At 44.4% G+C, this 17,688-nt stretch overlaps 1 protein-coding gene across 1 annotated transcript; it reads left to right on the plus strand.

The window, feature by feature from the left end:
* The first annotated feature begins 582 nt into the window (after positions 1-582).
* On the plus strand, positions 583-16,429 carry RCC1L (RCC1 like). Its single transcript, XM_030962916.1, has 11 exons — positions 583-891; positions 1,548-1,677; positions 4,121-4,249; positions 5,089-5,155; positions 6,531-6,582; positions 8,137-8,221; positions 9,251-9,432; positions 10,877-10,961; positions 12,016-12,189; positions 13,588-13,673; positions 15,113-16,429. Exons 1-11 carry the CDS (start codon positions 625-627, stop codon positions 15,188-15,190), a joined length of 1,335 nt encoding a protein of 444 aa, XP_030818776.1. The 5' UTR covers positions 583-624; the 3' UTR covers positions 15,191-16,429.
* Positions 16,430-17,688: the final 1,259 nt, after the last annotated feature.

Consider the following 17,688-nt stretch of genomic DNA (forward strand, 5'->3'; position numbering starts at 1 on the left):
CCTATATGTACCTGACACGAAACAGCTTTGTATCTCACAGTCCAGGTGGAGACTGGGCAAGGCACTCTTGAAAAGGATGCTGGCAGTGAGGAAATGTAGCTGGGGGGATTGAAGGACAGCAGGTTCCTCCTGGAAGGCGGCTGCTTGGCTCCCTCGAGGGGACAGCCAGGGCTCAGGGGATAGCCAGGGCTCAGTGCTGAGACAGGGCTGCCTCACACACAGAGTTTCGTTTTGCACTTGGTTACCGGCCCAGCCAGCTCTGCCATTGCTGCGCCGGCCGGGGCTGCCTTCGGGTTTGGATGGTCGACATGTAGGTTTGTGCCTGGGTGTTTTAGTTTTGATTGTCTGGGTCTAAGCCCACTCTGGGCTCTGGGGGTGTGTTTAGATTTTGGCCTAGGTCGAGGTGTAGGTTTAGGCGTGACTTTGGGCCGGGCTGTAGGCTCAGGCCTGCCTCTAAGTTCAGACGTAGCTCAGGGTCCGGGCGGGTGCGGACGCTCCCCTCAGAGGGCGGTGTGGCCCCTTTAAGAGAAGGGCGCCGCAGCCGCGCGCATGCGCGCAGGGGAGCTAACGCTGCGCGCGCCCGCGTGTGAGGGCGGCCAAGATGGCGGCGGCCTGAGGGCAGCGATGGCGGGGCTGGCGCGGCGCCTGCTCTGCAGGGGCTTCTGCGTGCCGGCGCGGCCGCCGAGCACCCGCCAGCTGCGGGAGGCTGACGAGGCTGCCCCGGTGTTCCAGTACGCGGGGAAGGCGGCCAGGCGCAAGGACCGCGTGTTCGTCTGGGGCTTCAGCTACTCTGGCGCTCTGGGCATCCCCAGCTTCGTGAAGCCGGACGCGGGCTGGAAGAAGCCGCGGCGCATCCAGCCCACGCCGTACCGCCTGGAGACCGAGGACAAGGTGGGCCCGGCCCGGTCCGGCGGGGCCAGAGTGTCCCCCCCGGCCTCCGGAGCCTGCTCGGGGCTTAGCGGAGCCGAGAAACCGGATCGGGTTAAAAGGCTTTGTCGTGATTCAGTGTTTTTTATCGTTATAGTGGTATCGCTTGGGATGATGACTCTTTTAACTGCAGCAGCATATAGTTTAGAAAATATGTATTTGTAATTTTGTCAGAGGTATTAGAGAACCAGGATATGAAGAGCATTTGCCAGATAAAATGGGCCTCTTCAGTGGCTGCTCCCACCTGACAAACGGGAAGCTTGCGTTGAAAATCATCTTTCTTTTTTTTTAATTTTTAATTTTTTTTTAAAATTTGTTGACGCAGGTCAGCAAACAGGTCTTTCTGGGGTGTTAAATGGGGCCAAGATAATGAAGAAATAAAGATGTATGCACACAAAACCAAAACTTTGAAGGCAGAATGGTTGGACCTGAGTTTTCACTATTGTGCTTATCACAGAAGACTGATAATTTTGGAAGACCATATATGCCATGAATTTGGGCTGGATGTGAATGTAGCTTAATGAAGAATGAATGCTGATGAACAAGTAGCCTGGAGTGAAACTTGCTTTTCTAAGCCACAGTTTCTAACTGCATGGTGTGGGTTTTGTCTGTCTTCAAAGATATCCTCTGCTGCCTGTGGTTATGGATTCACACTGCTGGCTTCTAATACCAGAGACATCACCAAAGTGTGGGGCATGGGGCTCAACAAGGATTCCCAGCTTGGATTCCAGAGAAGCAGAAGAGATCAAAGTAAGGATTTAAGTGTTTTGAAGACTTACAGGGTGACACTGCAGTCTGCCTGTGGTACAGGAACCTCCATATGTCTGGAGCTGTGAAAAACATCAGGAGGCTTTGATGCTGTGCTTTATTTTTTTAAACAGATCTTTTTCTGAAATTTATATGTTTTGTGGGCTTTGTAATTGGTCAGTGTGTGCTCTGTTGTGTGCACTGCACTTAATTCGTTTCATCTGGATAGGAATGTAGCTGTTTATTCTGCAGAGTGTGGTGTTGGTTAATTTGTGGCTTTGAATCTCTAGTTTGATAGTAGGCACAGTGTAGTTAATAAAATCATTTTGGCAGAATGGTTTGCTCACTTCTGTTGCCTTTGCACTGAAACACTAAAGTCCTTTAGTCCTCCTTCCCTCCCCAGTTAGAATTTTTTTAATACAGTCTGTGGGGTTTTTGTGAAGCTGTAAGGTTTGTTTTGAAGTTATTTTAATAGCAGGTTGCATTTTGAAGGAAAAACGTGTTTTTCAGTCATTTTGATTTCTGTGCAGAACATTGCCACCTGCCACTGAAGACAGGCAACACCCAAACATTCCTCATAGAATGGCTGACTGCATAGACATTCCCCCATAAACAGTTGAGGAAAATCACAATCAAAGCAGTTTTTGTCATTATGATGTAAAAGAGTGTAATCCATCAAGGTGGGGTGTGTCTGATATGGGCAGAAGATTAAACTTGGTGGAGAAGCAAAAGAAAAATCCAGCATGTCTAGGTTTGCTATGGTGCTGCTTTGTGGTGGCGCACTGGGTGGTTCTGTAAGTGTGTACACACAGCAAGTGTGTGCTTAAACAGCAGCTGCAAAGTGCAGGGGCTGCAGGAGCTTCTGCTCACTTCTGCTCACCTCTGCTTTTAAAGGGTTCAGCTCTTGATGGGTCTTATGTACGTGCTGATATCTTAGGAGTGTCTTGCAATTACCTTGTTTTTCATCTGACCTGGAAATTATTTTGTCAGAGAATCCAGAAGCAGATTAAACAGTTTTGCAGTTCAAGCCCTGCTAAGTAAGAGAGTGTGTTTGGTAAGATCAGTTGAAAATGTGGTGAAGATCAGAGGGATTGCTACTGCTTCATGTTTAATGTCCCACCAGGCAAGCTTTCCTTTGGGATGTGCTGCTCATTGCTGTTTTACAGACTGACTGTGGTGCCTGCTGCTTCCAGCACTGTGTTGCTGTAGCTGCTTCATTTCCAAGGGAATTTGCAGCCTTCTGGCTTTTAGATGGTTGCATCTAAACTACTCATATTTCACACTCACCCCCCTGTTCCTTACCCACCTCATTGTCTCTTTTCTCCAAATCCCCTCAGCTATCAGTGATGGTTACTACAGTAACCAGTAGCATGTGTCTTTCTGCTGAAGGGAACAGAGAGAGGAAAAAGTTATTTTGCTTTGTGACTTCCAGGTGAATTGGTTGTCTTTAAGTTCCTTAAGTTCCTTTAAGCTCCATTGCATGGCAGATGCCCACCATTGACAAGCTGCCTGTTGTGCTGCCTGTCCTCACATCCAGTAATGTCTTACTGCAAAAGACCTTCTGTAGATTTTTTTAATTTTAATTTTTTTTTTATCTTAGGTAGTTTTTTGTAGTTGTTGTTGTTTTTGTTTGTTTGGTTTTGTTGTTGCTGTTATTTTTTTTAGTTTTTATTTTTATTGAGAACCAGTAAAGCACTGCTGCCTGTGTGCAATATTGCTTTGGATCTTCCAGGATTTGATTTCACTTATTACAGTAACTTTGATATCAAGGTTTTTAATCTCCTCTTAACTTTTTCCCTAGTACTGATTTATGGTTTGCTGTTCTTTCCCTCCCTCCCCCAGTTGACTGTAACTGATTCTGTCCATGTTCTTCAAGTTGCTAAATATTTTTAAAGTACAGCATGTCATTTTTCATAAACATTGGATGTCTTATTCCCAATGGACTTAGCCTAGCTAGTCTTTCTTGCATTCCTTATTTCTGAAGGTGCCTGTAATCTACTTTTCTTTAAGATTTTTTTGTTCACCTTTCCTGATACATTTTTGTGATTGTTGCTCTTGTACCTTGCTTGCAATATCCCCAGAATGTTTGTGCATGGTATTAAGCTCTAGTAGTGCAGCTGTATTCACTGAAGTGGTTGAACATATGGATAAATGCCTCAGTTTCACAATTCTGCCCCCTGAAGCCTTAATAACATTCACTCTCTAGTTATGGTGGACTTTTGTTTAGGCAGTGACTGGCTTCAGCTATCTCCATAGCTTTTACCTTCTCCTTCCCTCTGTGATAAATCCCTGTCAGCCTCTTTGGTTGATGTCTTGGCTTTCTAAAATGTATCTCCTTTTATAACAAAGCAGAAGTGACTGTGTGAATGTACAATAGGATCTGCAGATGGATGTTGAATTTACTTTGTGGAATCTACTGACTTAAAATTGTTCTCTTTTCCTTCAGCTAAGGGCTATGAATATGTCTTGGAACCATCTCCAATTCCATTACCACTGGAGAAACCACAGCAAACTCGAGTCTTGCAAGTGTCCTGTGGGAGAGCCCATTCCCTGGTCCTGACAGATAGTGAAGGAGGTACAGTGTTGCTTGTGCTGGTGATGTCTGTGGGTGCCTGGCTATGCTTTTACTAAAAGCTTGAAAAAAATTGTCTTCTGTCCTTTAGAAGTATATTCCAAGTGTGCTGTTTGCACTGTGAGATGCAGGCAGCTGTGGGCCTTTGTGGGATTGCTTCTGCAAGGGAAAGCTGTGAGCTTCACTTGGCTCAAGCTGTAAATGTGTTGGGAGCTTTTTACTACAGGGTTTGTTTCTCTAGCCCCAGGCCTGGCTGAGTGCAGCCTGTTTGTCTTGTTCACTCTGATGTGGTTTTGAATTCAGATTTGGGTGACTGTGCCAGTACTCCTGTGTTACTTCCCCTTTAAGCCCCAGAGTGCTGTGTTTATAAAAGCAATTAATTAATTAGTAGTCCTTTATAGAGAAGATCCTGTTTGTGAATTTTCTCTCCACATCTCTGGGAACTCTCTGGTGCAGTGGCTTCAGTGCTGCACCAAGTGATCCAGCACAGCTTCTTAGTGGGTGAGCTGGTTGGTTCATTGATTCCCACTCCTGTGGGAATGCTGATCTGTTTCTGAGTCTCTGTGACAGTGGCAGGATGAACTAGGAGTTCCCCACTGTGACAGACAGCAGGCTCCAGGTACTGCTCTGTGCCTGCAGCAATACTGCTGGGTGCTGCTGGTGAAAATTGATTCAGTCACTTTGATTCAAGTGGACTTTGAAGAAAGCTTTTGCCAATTTTTCCATTGCTGTGCTCCACCTTTCAGACTTAGAACTGCCTGAAAATATTTTGAAGACCTGAAAAGAGGCTTTCAGGGGATTGGGCAGTAATAAAACTAATGTGTTTTATAATTGTTTTTCAGTTTTCACAATGGGAAACAATTCTTATGGACAGTGTGGCCGGAAGGTTGTTGAAGATGAAATTTACAGGTGAGAATTCAAAGATCCTGAACTTTGTTATTGTTGGAAACATAATTGCATGAAAACAACCCTGCAGAAAAGCCTGAAAGTGGAAAAGGTGTGGTAGTGTAAACATGCCAGTTAAGATTAAGGAGTCTGAGAACAGGCTTTTGTCCTGCAGGCATCATACAAACAGCCTGACTTTGAATCCATGCTGGGCACTAGCACTCTGCTGACAACATTCACAAGAGACAAAAGAATGTCAGCATGGGACAGTTCTTGCAGGGCATAGTGGGAGAGCCCAGCCTTCATAAATTGCTTGAGGTAATTGATGTTAGTAGTTGGGCTTTCTCCCTTTAGCTGCTCAGAGTACATGTGCTGTTCTGGAGGATGTTGGAAGTGCCATTTAATTATGAAAGAGGCATCCTGTCACCCTGGTTTTTTAAGATTTTCCAAGCCTTCTGATGTTGACATTCTTGTAGTGAACTTTATCACACACTTTCTGTAAATAACTCATTGTTTTGTCTTCCTTTATAGAGGAGGAGAAAGTTGATGGGCTGTTGGTTTGTCCAGTGTGATTGGAGAGGTGGCACTGTCACCCTCCAATCAGCTGTCACTTTTGGAAAACTATAAATGTTGGAGTCAGAAAATAAACTTCCCTCTTTTTTCCTTCACCTTGAGAACCGTGGTGTGCTTGTGTTCTTTCGTGTCCTATAGTGACACCATCCTCTTGTTAAGTCTCTGCTATAACTGCCTCTGTGTCTGTAGTGCAAATTTTCCTTCATTGGGTTTTTTGTGGGTCTCACCAAAGCATAGGCTCAAAGTGCTCTGTATGATAGAGTAAGTGAATAGTGAGAATATGTTGAGTTTCTGATTCCCTTGTAGGACCAGAAATTATTCTGTCTGTGATTCACAACACTTGCTCTGTAAAGTTTGAAAAAACAGCTGTAATTAGGTAGCTTTTGTTAGTCTTGATACTGGAAGGTAGTCATTGAATTGTTGATAATCCTGGTATTGTGAAAAAATGACAGAGGTGTTAGCACTACATTGTGCTCAGGATATCTGGATTATCTCTAGCTAGGTGTAGTGTTTATTTGGGTACTGCAGTATTATGTAGTGTGTCTGCTCATTCTAGACTAGGGACTGTCTTTGAGGATTGCCCCTACCCCCAGTCAAGAGCTTATATTTAAAAAATGACAGTTCTTAACTTCTTAAAGAAGAGAATATAGAATTATATTCCTTCTTCATGCAGGTATTTTGCAGTGAAACTACATGCAAACAAATTTCTCTACTTGTGGTAATAAAATGGCTTTCAGTAGAGGCAGGTTTACTTTTGTGTTTTTTTGCAGTCTTCTGAAATCCTCTGTGTTGCCTTTTCTCTTCTTGGTGGTTGTTTGGTGCCCAGTGGAAGCCATCTCATTCATCAGCTGAAGGAATTTGACAGCACAGTTGTCCAGGTGAGAGGATCATCTGAGCTCAGTCCTGAGAATGGATTGGGAGCAGCTGAACCAGGCTCAGAGGTGGCAGCCATTGGCTCAAAGCCCACTTGAAACCAGTAACAAGTGGGGTACCCCAGGGATCTGGGGTCCAGTCTTGTTTACATTTTCACTAATGAAAATCCACTAATCTGGATCACAGAGGGTTCTCTCAGCAGATAGCAGATGAATTAAACTCTGAGGTGTGGCTGATAAACCAGAGGGTGGTGCTGCCATCCAGAGGCTGGAGAAATAGGCCTACATGAACCTCATCAAGTTCAGCTGTGGAAATGGTCAAGTCCTGTTGCTGGTGAAGAACAATTTCAGACACCACCATGGGCTAGGGGTGACTGTCTGGGAGGCAGCTGTGTGGAAAAGGGCCCAGGGTACACCAGGCTCACCATGAACCAGAAGTGTGCCTTGCTGTAGAGGAGGCTAATGATACCCTGGGCTGCATTAGGAGTATAACCTGTAGGTCAAGATAATTCTTCTTTTCTACTCAGCCACACTCAGAGTACTCTGTTTACTTCTGGGCTCTCCACTACTCTCTTCTGTCATCATTTCTTGTTCCTTTTTGTCACTTTTATATTGCTTAGGAGTTTAAATTTTGTCTTTGCCTTTTCAGAAATGAGCTGTGAAACCATCCACTTAGACTAGCCAGCACTAGGTCAGGTTCCTAGGAGAGCAAGGCACTGCAGGGCAGCAGAAACACCTGCCATGGCTGCAGTATTCCCAGGCACAGGAGCAGTTTGTTGGTATATCTGTGCCACTGTAACTATACAGGGACAGATACTGCTCCTGTTCCAAGGAAGGGTCATTCATTTACCTGATGAGACTGTGTTGTGGTTCATCCTAAAACTGTTTTGCATTAGGCTTGTAAAACTTCTCTTTGGACTTTTCATGGTTTTCTTTTTTTTGGGGGGGGGTTGGGTACTTGGTACCTGTTTGTGCTTTGATAACAGCAGTTGTGTGCTTAATATTGGTAGTCACTCTTTTAACTTGTTTATTGAATCCCTTTAATCTTTGTTTAATTTTTAATGTCTGCTTTTGAATGGCTTTTTCCTTGGCTTTAATTCATGCCAAGCCTGTGGCAGACAGGATGGCTAGTTCAGCATAAATACAGATTTGAGAACAGCTGTGTGCCTTGAGCACTTACATGGCAAAGAATCCATAGCAGTTTGTAGCTGGCATCAAGAATGATGTGGTTAGCATCCTGTGAAGGGAGAGCTCTTGTTTACTCTTTGCTGCTTTTATTGTGTTGTACTGCTGAATCGAGCTTTCTTTCCTTCTTTTGGATCTTAAAACAAATCAACTGCAGCATCACTTCCCATAAAGAAAATTCTGCTGTTTTCTGTGTTGTATCTTGTGGTTCTTGGCCTTCCCTTTCTCAAGAGCCATGTGATCAGGAGGAAAAGGTCAAAATCTGAGCTGATGGACATCACAGAGGTTCATGGCTCAATTTGTCTGTCAGTAATGCTTCACTAAATCAAGTCTGAACATGGAACCTTTCCTGACTGAGTTCTTGTTTGTGTGCAGGTTGTGTGTGGGCAGGACCACAGTCTGTTTAGAACCAAGAAAGGTTCAGTCTATGCATGTGGATGGGGAGCTGATGGACAAACAGGTAGGAACTCAGCTCAGCTTGCTTTTCAGGGAATTGATGAAAATAGCATAATGCTATCCTAATTGAGAAGTTGTGATGTGTATTTTTCATGCATGTGTGGACAGAAAGGGGCTGCTAATGTTTCCACTTGTGTGTAGATGTTTTCAGTACTCTTGTGTAACCAAACTGAGACAATCCAGTTCATTTTTTGAGAAGCTTTAGGATGCTTTGCTTTGCCCTGGCAATCCAAGCATGCTGTCAAAGGAGAGTGTATCAGCTGTTTAAAGCTTCTGAGGGGATGTGGAAATGACATGGGCAGTTTTGCTATTCAGTTTTGGTGTGGCTTTGCCTTCCTGATTCTTGTTTTGGGGTCTGTTCTGCTCTTTTGAACTGACAAGTGCTTTGGTAGCTGTTGCATGTTTTAGCATGGGATCCTTGGGCAGGCCCTTCTTGTGGTGGCTTTTGTTTCAGAGAACTTCCTCCTCACAGTCATTCCTACTGTTTATTTGTTTTGCTGCTCCCAAAGCCGAGTTCTTCCCGTGATTCTTTGTGCCAATATAGCATAACTCAGCTGTCATCTACATTCTGGTCTCTTTTCCAGGCAGCATTTCATCCTGTAAAGTATTTGCTTTCCAACCTCTTTTGCCATTTCCCCTGCTGTTGTCTAACTGATTGCAGTGTGCTGTCACTCATGGCTCTCCCTGCAGAGAGGATGCAGCCAGTTTGTGAAACTTCATCCCTTTGGGATACCTGCCTGGCTTGGTTATTGTTCTTCAAACACTTTGGTCCATGCAGACAAGAGATCTGAGACTCTTCAGGGTGTGATTGTATAAAGTTGTTGTGTACTCCAGAGTGGTGGCTTTGCCTAGGGAAAGTGGTGTTTGTGGCTGCTTGTCTGTTGCAGCTGCTGGACAGTAAGCAGTATGGACAGAAAGATTTATTTCAGAGGAAGGGTGGTTTTGTTATAGCAAGGCAAAAATGGTCCTATGCAGGCATTAAAAGCATGTCTGGAAGAAAATTTTTCACAATCTCTACTTTTTTTCCTTTCAGGTCTTGGACACTATAACATCACCAGTGTTCCTACTAAGCTGCATGGTGACATTGCTGGAGTAAACATTATCCAGGTCTCTTCCTATGGGGACTGTTGTCTGGCTGTTTCAGATGAAGGAGATGTCTTTGGCTGGGGAAACTCAGAATACTTGCAGTTGGCCTCTGTCACAGAAACCACACAGGTGAGTTGACCTGAGGGTGTGTTTTTATGTGTTTGAGTTGAGCTGCTGGGCACAGAGTTAAAAATTACATGTGTCTCTCTGTTCTGGATTCTTTTGACAGCAGATACAGACACCACCAGCAGGCTGTTTTTACATAAGCTTACAAAAGCAACCTGACATGTTTGTGTAGCTTTAGGGGGCAGTATGTTTCCCTACTTTGATGGGCAAAAGTTTGTGTCACCTCACCCCAGTTTGTTAGCCTAAGAACTCCATGTTCTTCATTCTTCATCCCATAGACTTTGCACCAAATTGAGACCCAGCTCGAGTGCTTTTGCTAATTTCAGGATAGGAATATTAGTTTTTTGGCTGGCTAATCTAGGATTTCAAGTGATACTACTTTGAGCTAATGCTGATCCAGATGGCCCTTGGAAGTCCCTTCCAGTCAACCTTGTATGCTGGCGAATTTTTTATGGACATCCTTAGTGGTTTTATAACTGAGTCCCAAACAAATTAACAAATTCCAGTGTCTCACAGATAAAAGGCTTTTTTGAGCAAACTTACATGGGGCATTGGTAGAGTGCTGTCTTCACACTGGGCTGTACTTCACATTCTACTGCTGGGGTAATTAGGCTGTTGGCCTCATATTACAGCTATTTTAGGAAATGTAGTCAAGAAATCAATGAATAATCAAGATACTCTTGGCAGAAGACTAAGAGCAGACATTTTTATTAGAATAGCTTTAGCAAAGTTTTAGAAGGCTTTGTTTCCTGTGCCTCTCCTGGTGTAACATTAATAAAGGGCTAAATGCTGAGACCCATAAGGCCTGAGAACAGCAATCAGATTGTGCAGTGTAGCAGTTTTCCTGGCTGGGTGTTTGAAGGAGGTCTGTGGCATCTGAAATGGATGAATGGCATGTTTGCCAAAAATGAGAGTCTGAGCTAAAATATAGATGCAGTCCAAAGTGCAGAATGGCAGAGCTATAAAATTGAAGATTGCTCTTTACAAATGTCAAGCTGTGTATGTATGTTGTGTTGGACTGTACCAAATAAGTGCCATTTTCTTTAAGTAATTTTTCCCTAATATGTTAAAAATGCCACTGCAGACTGAATTTTAGTGATCTCATCCAGTGTGAAGACTTGAAGACATGCTCCCCTATTGACTTGCCCATTGTGTCTGACTTTAAAAGCCAGGGATAAGCAGCAGTTATTAGTCATTCTCAGCCTTGTTGCCATGCATCTGAGCTTTCCAGTAGGCAACTTTTCCCACCTTGTCCTCACCTTAATGAATTTCATGTAGATTATTTTTTAATTTTTGGGACTTGCACTTATTTTATAATTCAGGCAATAAGGGTTGTATCAGGAATCCACCGTATGTAAGCTCTAACCAGAACTAGAGAACAAGTTAAAATGTATGTCTAGTTTGTAGTTTACCTTGTCTCTAACAACTCCTCTGCAATCTTGTACAGGTGAATGTTCCCAGGCATTTGCCATTCAAGATTGGGAAGGTGAAGGAGGCTGCCTGTGGAGGGACTGGCAACATTGTGCTAACAGGTGAGTTCACTTCTGGTTCATTCACTTGGTGCAAGGCTGCACTGTAGGTGGATTGTAACATTATGAAACAAGTATCTTGTTTTCTGGAAACAGGGAATACTGTATGTTGTGAGGAGAGCTGGGAGACTGAGAAACATGCTTTAACAATGTGCTAGAGGAGTTGTTTTCACTAGTGCAGAGCATTGCTCCAGTGTGTGCTGTTGGGAGTGCTCTGCAGGCTGGAGCAGGAGCATGGCAGCTGTCTGCTCCTCTGGTCTCCTTTGCTGGGCATACTGAGTATGGCCTATGATGAGTATGGATATGGGGAGGAAGTAAGGCAACACTTGAGACAAAGTAGAGCCCTTCAGACTCCATATGAATGTGACATAAATAATGAACTGGGATGGAAAGAAGAGAGTTCTGAGAACAGTGAAACTGCAGCAGGTCCTTAGTGACTGTTCTTTGGACTGTCACTGTCTGGGGAGCAGAGCTGGAGGGTTGCTGCATGAAGGAGTGAGGGAGGGGATTGTATTACTTTTTCTTGAAGGATTATCTCCATGAAGATGTTCATATTTATAATGGGGGTATTGTGGTGACCAGAGCTTCTAATATGAAGGGACCAGAGATAGCTGACACAGAAATTTACTCTTTTTTATGCTGTGCAACTGTTGCCTTTCCCAGGCACCCAGCTTAAGGCAGAATGACATCCAGTTGCTGGTTTGGGCATGTCTGACAGTGCCCACAGCTTCAGTGCCACTTGAAAAATCATCAAAGAAGAAAGCCATGATAGTAAACTTTCAACCTTTGTCAGTCAGTAGTATTTTATCCAGCTCACTCTTGTGTTGGCATTATTTCCCCATGAAAGTTCTGCCTGGGGAGCTTGATTTGCTTGCATAGCTTAGGAAAAGATTGAGGTATTTGGATGGGCATTATTTGCAGATTTTAAATAATCAAAAAGTGTTAGACTGAGTTGGAAGAAAGGAAAATATCCCTTTGGTTCTGATTAACTTTTGGTTGTGGCATGAATTTCACAAGCGCAGACTTTCTTACAGAATTTGTTCTTATTGTAATACAGAAGAAGGAAATGTTTTTGTCTGGGGATATGGAATTCTTGGGAAAGGACCAAACCTAACAGAGACAGCAGAGCCAGAGATGATCCCACCCAGCCTTTTTGGCTGGTCAGACTTCAGTCCAGACACCCGTGTTGCTCATGTTCGCTGTGGGCTCAGCCAGTTTGCAGCACTTACAAGTAAGTGTCTCATCCTGCTCTCATGGAGAGGTCATGTTGCTGTGTTATTGGCAGAAGAGAAAAAAGGCAAAAAAAAAAAAAAACCAAACCAAACCAAAACCCCAAACCAGAACAAATCCAAAACAAAACAAAGCAAAAACCAAAAAACAACAAAAAACCAAACAAAAAGCCCCCACACCCCAAAAAATGCACCCATCTTTCTTGAAACTGAAAACACACAAACACACTGGAATACAGCAGCAGGGAGCCAGACAGCACATTTACAGGTGTCAGCATGGTTCCTGGCATATGTTTTGTGCTAACTTATGCTTTAATTGAGAAAGTGTTCCTTGTTTTAACACAAAAAAATTTTCTCGTGCACAAAATCCATTTGATTTTTTAATTTTCCTGTATAGAATGAGTCAGTCTGCTGCACTTTAGCAGTTTAGAAAATTAGTGTGATGAATGAACAACCTAAAACCGAGTCTAAATGAAGCTAAATATCAGAGTTTCTTGGCATTTCTGGCCAACTGAGTTGGCAGCCTGAGGTGGGCAGACCCAAGCATTTAATATGCAAAGGTTATGTGTGCTCTGTGCACCCTGTGTGGGTTCTCAGACTTCAAAGGGTTTGAAATTTGAAAGTCATTTAACATCAAACAGCAATTTCAGAGATCCAGCTGGCAGCAGGAAAAATGCCAGGGCTGAGTCCTTTGGGACAAGCAGAATGTGTGACACTGTCAGTTTGGTTGCAGGGTGCTTGTAAACGGGCTCCCCTTGGTATTCAGAATGAGTCAGAAGGAGTGTTCTGATTAAGTTGTTAATCATACATAAAAATTATGTTATAGATTGTGTTTTGCTTGTTTCTGCTGTGGAGCTGATCCAAACACTTCTGAGATCTGTGTGTTTTCCTGAGGAGCTCAAAACTTTTCAGCTCTGTTGAACACCAATTTTTGCCTTTCCCTTGCTGTCATTAGAAGGTCACTGCTTTAGACAGTCAAGGAAGCAGTCTCTAGGTGATGGCTTGGGACAGATCTCACTGCCTTGCTTACTGGATTTGCTGTGGTGGTAGCTGATACAGATCAACTGCAGTTGTCTAACTTTCAGCACAAATTATTCACCTCACAAAAGATTCCCTGGAATTTCTGCTGCTGCACTCTTCCTTCAAGTAAAATTCCAAAGCAGGTGGTGTAAGAGGGGGAAACAAAGACTTGTGCACAAGTAAAAGAACTTGTTTCTTTTGCTGCTCATCAGGCACCATTTTCTCCAAACACAAGTACATTTATTGTACATTGAGGTAAATCTGGTAGCTGTCATACTGCCTGTATAGTCCCAGAAACACTGTAGCCACATTTGCCAGCATCACAAATAGAATTCTTCCTTTTTAATGACTCTCTTCTATTTTTTTTTTCTCCTGTGTAGACAGAGGAGAACTCTTTGTGTGGGGGAAGAATCTAAGAGGATGCCTGGGAACTGGAAGAATGGAAGACCAGTACTTCCCATGGAGAGTAAGGATGGTGTATTAAGGCCAAGAGTGTATTCTTTGGCTAGTTTGTTATCCAGAGAGCAAGGACCATCATTTGCTGTGTGGTTTTGTTGAGTAATTCTGAAAGGAGTGGAATGCTAAGATGACTGTAGAAGTGCTTTGTTTTCCAGAGGTCCTTGTGGAGCCTGGGAATGGAGGTACTCAGTAGATGTTTTAGTCTGCTATGCCAGTAATGATTTTGAATCCTAAACCAGCATCTGGTGCTGTGCCACCACATCTGAACAGTTTTTATCTCCTTCCTGTCCACCATCATTTGCTTGCTACTTTTACTTCCTCTTCCTTCCCCTTCTAACCTGGTCTTCTATTTGTATGTGCTCAAAGAAAACATCAGTATTGGCCATCTGTCCAAATCATTGCTCACCTAAATTAGGTGAACATTTTGGTCTGTAGTGGCTACAGGTCCACATAGTGGTGGGCTTCCTTCTCAGCTGTGTTCATAGCTGTATCACAGTGCTTCCAGTTCCACTTCTCCCTCCCAGCTGGCTCTGAGAGCCAGACTCAGTGGATGTAGAAGAGTTCAGCCTAGCAGATGCTCCTGGTCTCCATGAAGGCCAAGTAGGAGATGAGGGAGGCAGTCAGTTGGACCACCCTGGAGTCTCTGTCTGTGTGTCTGAACTTGCAGTAAATGTGTTTCTGTAGTATGCATTCTTCTTTGTTTAAAAATTAACAAAACCAGACCAGCTCTGGAACATTTGCCTAGAATCACACTGCTGTGGCTGGGTGGAATTTCTGAATTCATTTCCCCAGATGTGGACATTGGGGGTTATGCTCTTTCAGACAGCCAGCTCCTGTCTGACAGTACTGTGGCACTGTGCCAGGATCCTTGTCTGTGACCTCCTGCCCTAGAACTAGCTGCTGTCCTCTCTCTTGCCTCTGAGGAAAAACTTGCTTTTTTAGACTCTGTTTTCCTCAAGTTTAAAGTCAGTTTTAAGTGAATAAGCTTCAGAAGTGAGGAGCTGGTCTCAGCATCAAAGTACAAACTGCCTTAGGCTGAGTTGAGCCTTTGCTTGTTCCAGTCCTTGCTGATGAAAGAAGAGGCAAATCCCTGTGGCACTTGGGCAGATCCTCTTCCTAATGTCTAGATTATGCTCTGTTCAGTCATGCTGCTTCTGCTGCTGAACAGATGGGCTGAGGCTCCAATCTCCTCTCTGCCTGCTAGTGAGCCTGCTCTTCTTTCTCCTTCCAAAGCTTTGTGTGCTTCTGTGAAGGAAAGAGAGGAGTATTTCACAGCTCAGTGCACAAGCCTGCCTGGTGCTGAATCTTGCTCTTTCTGTGTTTTCTAGTTGGCTTTTGCATTGGTACAAATCCCAGTGAAACTAGCTGGCATGTTGAGTGGGAGGAGGATGAGAAATAGGAAATGCCAGGTGTGATAAATAACCCACTGTGCTGTGTTTCACCCAGGTGACTGTACCCGGTGAGGTGGTGGATGTGGCCTGTGGAGTTGATCATATGGTGAGCATGGTCAGGTCTTTCACCTAGGGCTGCTGCTGGGTCTCAGCACTGCACCAGGGCCATGCAGGGACTTGGTGACAAGCTTCTTGCAAAGGAAAACTCATTTTATGAAACCAAGTGACTGTGAGCAAAGACAGCCATAGCAGTGTCTGGGTGTCATCATCCCTGCATCTCTGGAATGCCCTGGCCTGGCTGCAGGAAGGAAGCACGTTCCCTGAGGAGTGTGGGAATGCAAGGAGTGCTCTGGCTCCTTCCTGATGAGCTCCCAGAGCATCTGAGGCCCAGCCCCAAGCTGGTGAGCCCCTCTGTGCCTGAAGATGAAGAGCATCTCCCTCAAGGAAGACTGGCATGGGATGAAATCTACAGCACAGGACATTGATAAATGGACATTTCCTGTCACCAGCTCTGGAGTGTCAGCATTGGGCAGAGCCAGACTATTTCTCAAGGGAAAAGTTGGGTGTTTTTAATGACTGTTATGTGGAAGAGTGGTCATGCTAGGTCTTGAAGCCCAGCACAGCTGTCCTGGGTGGCACCCTCAGCTGCACTGTGGCCAGGCTTTTGTCCTCTGCAGAAATTGGATGCACAGCCCTTGAGGCAGTGATGTGTCTCTGGGCTGTTGAAGGCTTTCTGTGTTAGTCTAAAGACTGAACACCAAAGGAACATAAAGAGTGAGAGCCTGTTTGCAGGGGTAAGTACTATTAAATAAGACAGCAGGCTCTCTGTGCTGCAGGAGGACAGATGGATGGTGACAGCAGCCAATCTACCTTATTGAGGGAGGCTGGAAACAAAGCCCTGCAAAATCAGTGCTCAGGCATGGATGTGAGCAGTGCTCACTGCCCCTCAGGTACCTTTTTCTCCTTTTGCTGATCACACATCACCACCTTTGTTTTTTTTTTTTTTTGATTCCCAACACCCTTTCTGTTTTCAGAGCTATGGCTCTCAGTTGCAGTTAGCTGGGGATTTCAGGATGGCCTAGCAGGGGAAGGAATTTTAATGGGGGGAAGGAATTTTAATGGTAAAAAACAGCTTCATTCCTTGGTGCCTTTGTAGCAGTAAGCTGATAGAGATGGGATGCTACAGCTGTGTGTTACTGTAGCAGGCATTTACCCAATCTCACACCCAAGTGTGGGAAACTGTCTCCTGTGCAACGCTCCAAACATCAGGCAGAGTTGTGTCTTTTCTCTCTGTGTGAGATATTTCTGGTGTGTGAACTATTTTGGTGGAATCCAGGCTAGTAGGTTTTCAATAAAGTGATTATAAAATCTTTATCAGTAATTATAGGAATGTTCTTGAGCATGATCTACTCATGCATTGATTGGATCTGCGTTTGAACTGCAGCATTTTGGTTCACAGTTATGTGACAGGAAACCACTTCTGTCAGCTGAGCCAGCTCCAAACCTGCAGGATTTAGAGTGTTGCAGTCAGGCATCGCACCCATGGCCCCATGGCACACCACATATATTGGCTTCAGTAGGTTAAATTCTGTACCAAGACTTGATGTGCAAACTTTACCTTGATTAAATAAGTTTTGAAGGGTTTGCTTAAAATATAGGAAAGGTGAACCAAAGTACATGGAAATAGAGACACATCTCTTTGTGTTGCTTGGTGGGAACAAGGTTGGTGGCAGTGAGGGCAATCTGGCAAGCACCAGCACATACCCATGTTTTGGTTACAGTGTGGGGGAGCATTTTGACCTTAGCCAGGTGCCCCCAACCTGCTCTGCCATCCCTCCCCCATCAGCAGGACAAGGAGAGAGAATCTGAAGGGAAACGTGGGTTGGAGCAAGGACAGGGGACCTGTTACCGTCATGGGCACAGCAGACTCATGTTGGAGAAATTATTTTATTGCCAATGAAGTAGAGCAGGGTAACGAGGAATTAGTGTGTCTAAATAGAAGTGTAACAATGCCACATCTCCCTTCTTCCCAGGCTCAGCCCTGCTCCTGACTTTTCTCCTTCCTTCATCTGCTCTGCTGACCTTTGTATCAACATGGTTGTCTGACTCTTACTCCTTTCTTTTGGCTGCTGCTGTACACCAGTTTTTCCCCTTTGTAAAATACAGTTCTTTGAGAGCTGCTGATGGCTCAGTCTTAGCTCAGAAAATGAAAACACTTTCTCTGCCACACCTCCTTGTTATTGAAGGCAGATGCAACCTGAGGGGCTTTTGCTCCTCCTGCAGATCAGGCCCACACAGGAGCCCAGCTGTGCTGGGGTAGCTTCAGGTCACTACCATTGGGAACTGCAAAGCAACTTTGCATCATTTTGTCCTTCAAAGTATAGCAAAGTAGACAGCCCAAAATATACCAGCATCCCTAAATATACCTGCAGTGAGGAAGTGTCTGGGCCAAGGATGCTCATGGGGAGCAGCTCGAATTAGAACTAGAATAACCTACTTGATTTGGCATTGATTGCACAAGTGGTTCACCTCAGATCAGCACTGTGCTGGTGTGTTTGGCTTAAAATAGCCCAGAAGGGCTTCAGGATGTTCCCCTGGTGCAGAGCCCTGTGCAGGAACAGCTCCAAGCAC

The sequence above is a fragment of the Camarhynchus parvulus genome, chromosome 19, assembly GCF_901933205.1.
Source record: "Camarhynchus parvulus chromosome 19, STF_HiC, whole genome shotgun sequence".
Lineage (NCBI taxonomy): Eukaryota > Metazoa > Chordata > Aves > Passeriformes > Thraupidae > Camarhynchus > Camarhynchus parvulus.

Coding starts and splice junctions, on each gene's coding strand:
- RCC1L (XM_030962916.1), top strand. CDS start 625: ATGGCGGGGCTGGCGCGGCGCCTGCTCTGCAGGGGCTTCTGCGTGCCG. Junction 892..1,547: donor GCCTGGAGACCGAGGACAAG/GTGGGCCCGGCC, acceptor CTGTCTTCAAAG/ATATCCTCTGCTGCCTGTGG. Junction 4,250..5,088: donor CCTGACAGATAGTGAAGGAG/GTACAGTGTTGC, acceptor ATTGTTTTTCAG/TTTTCACAATGGGAAACAAT.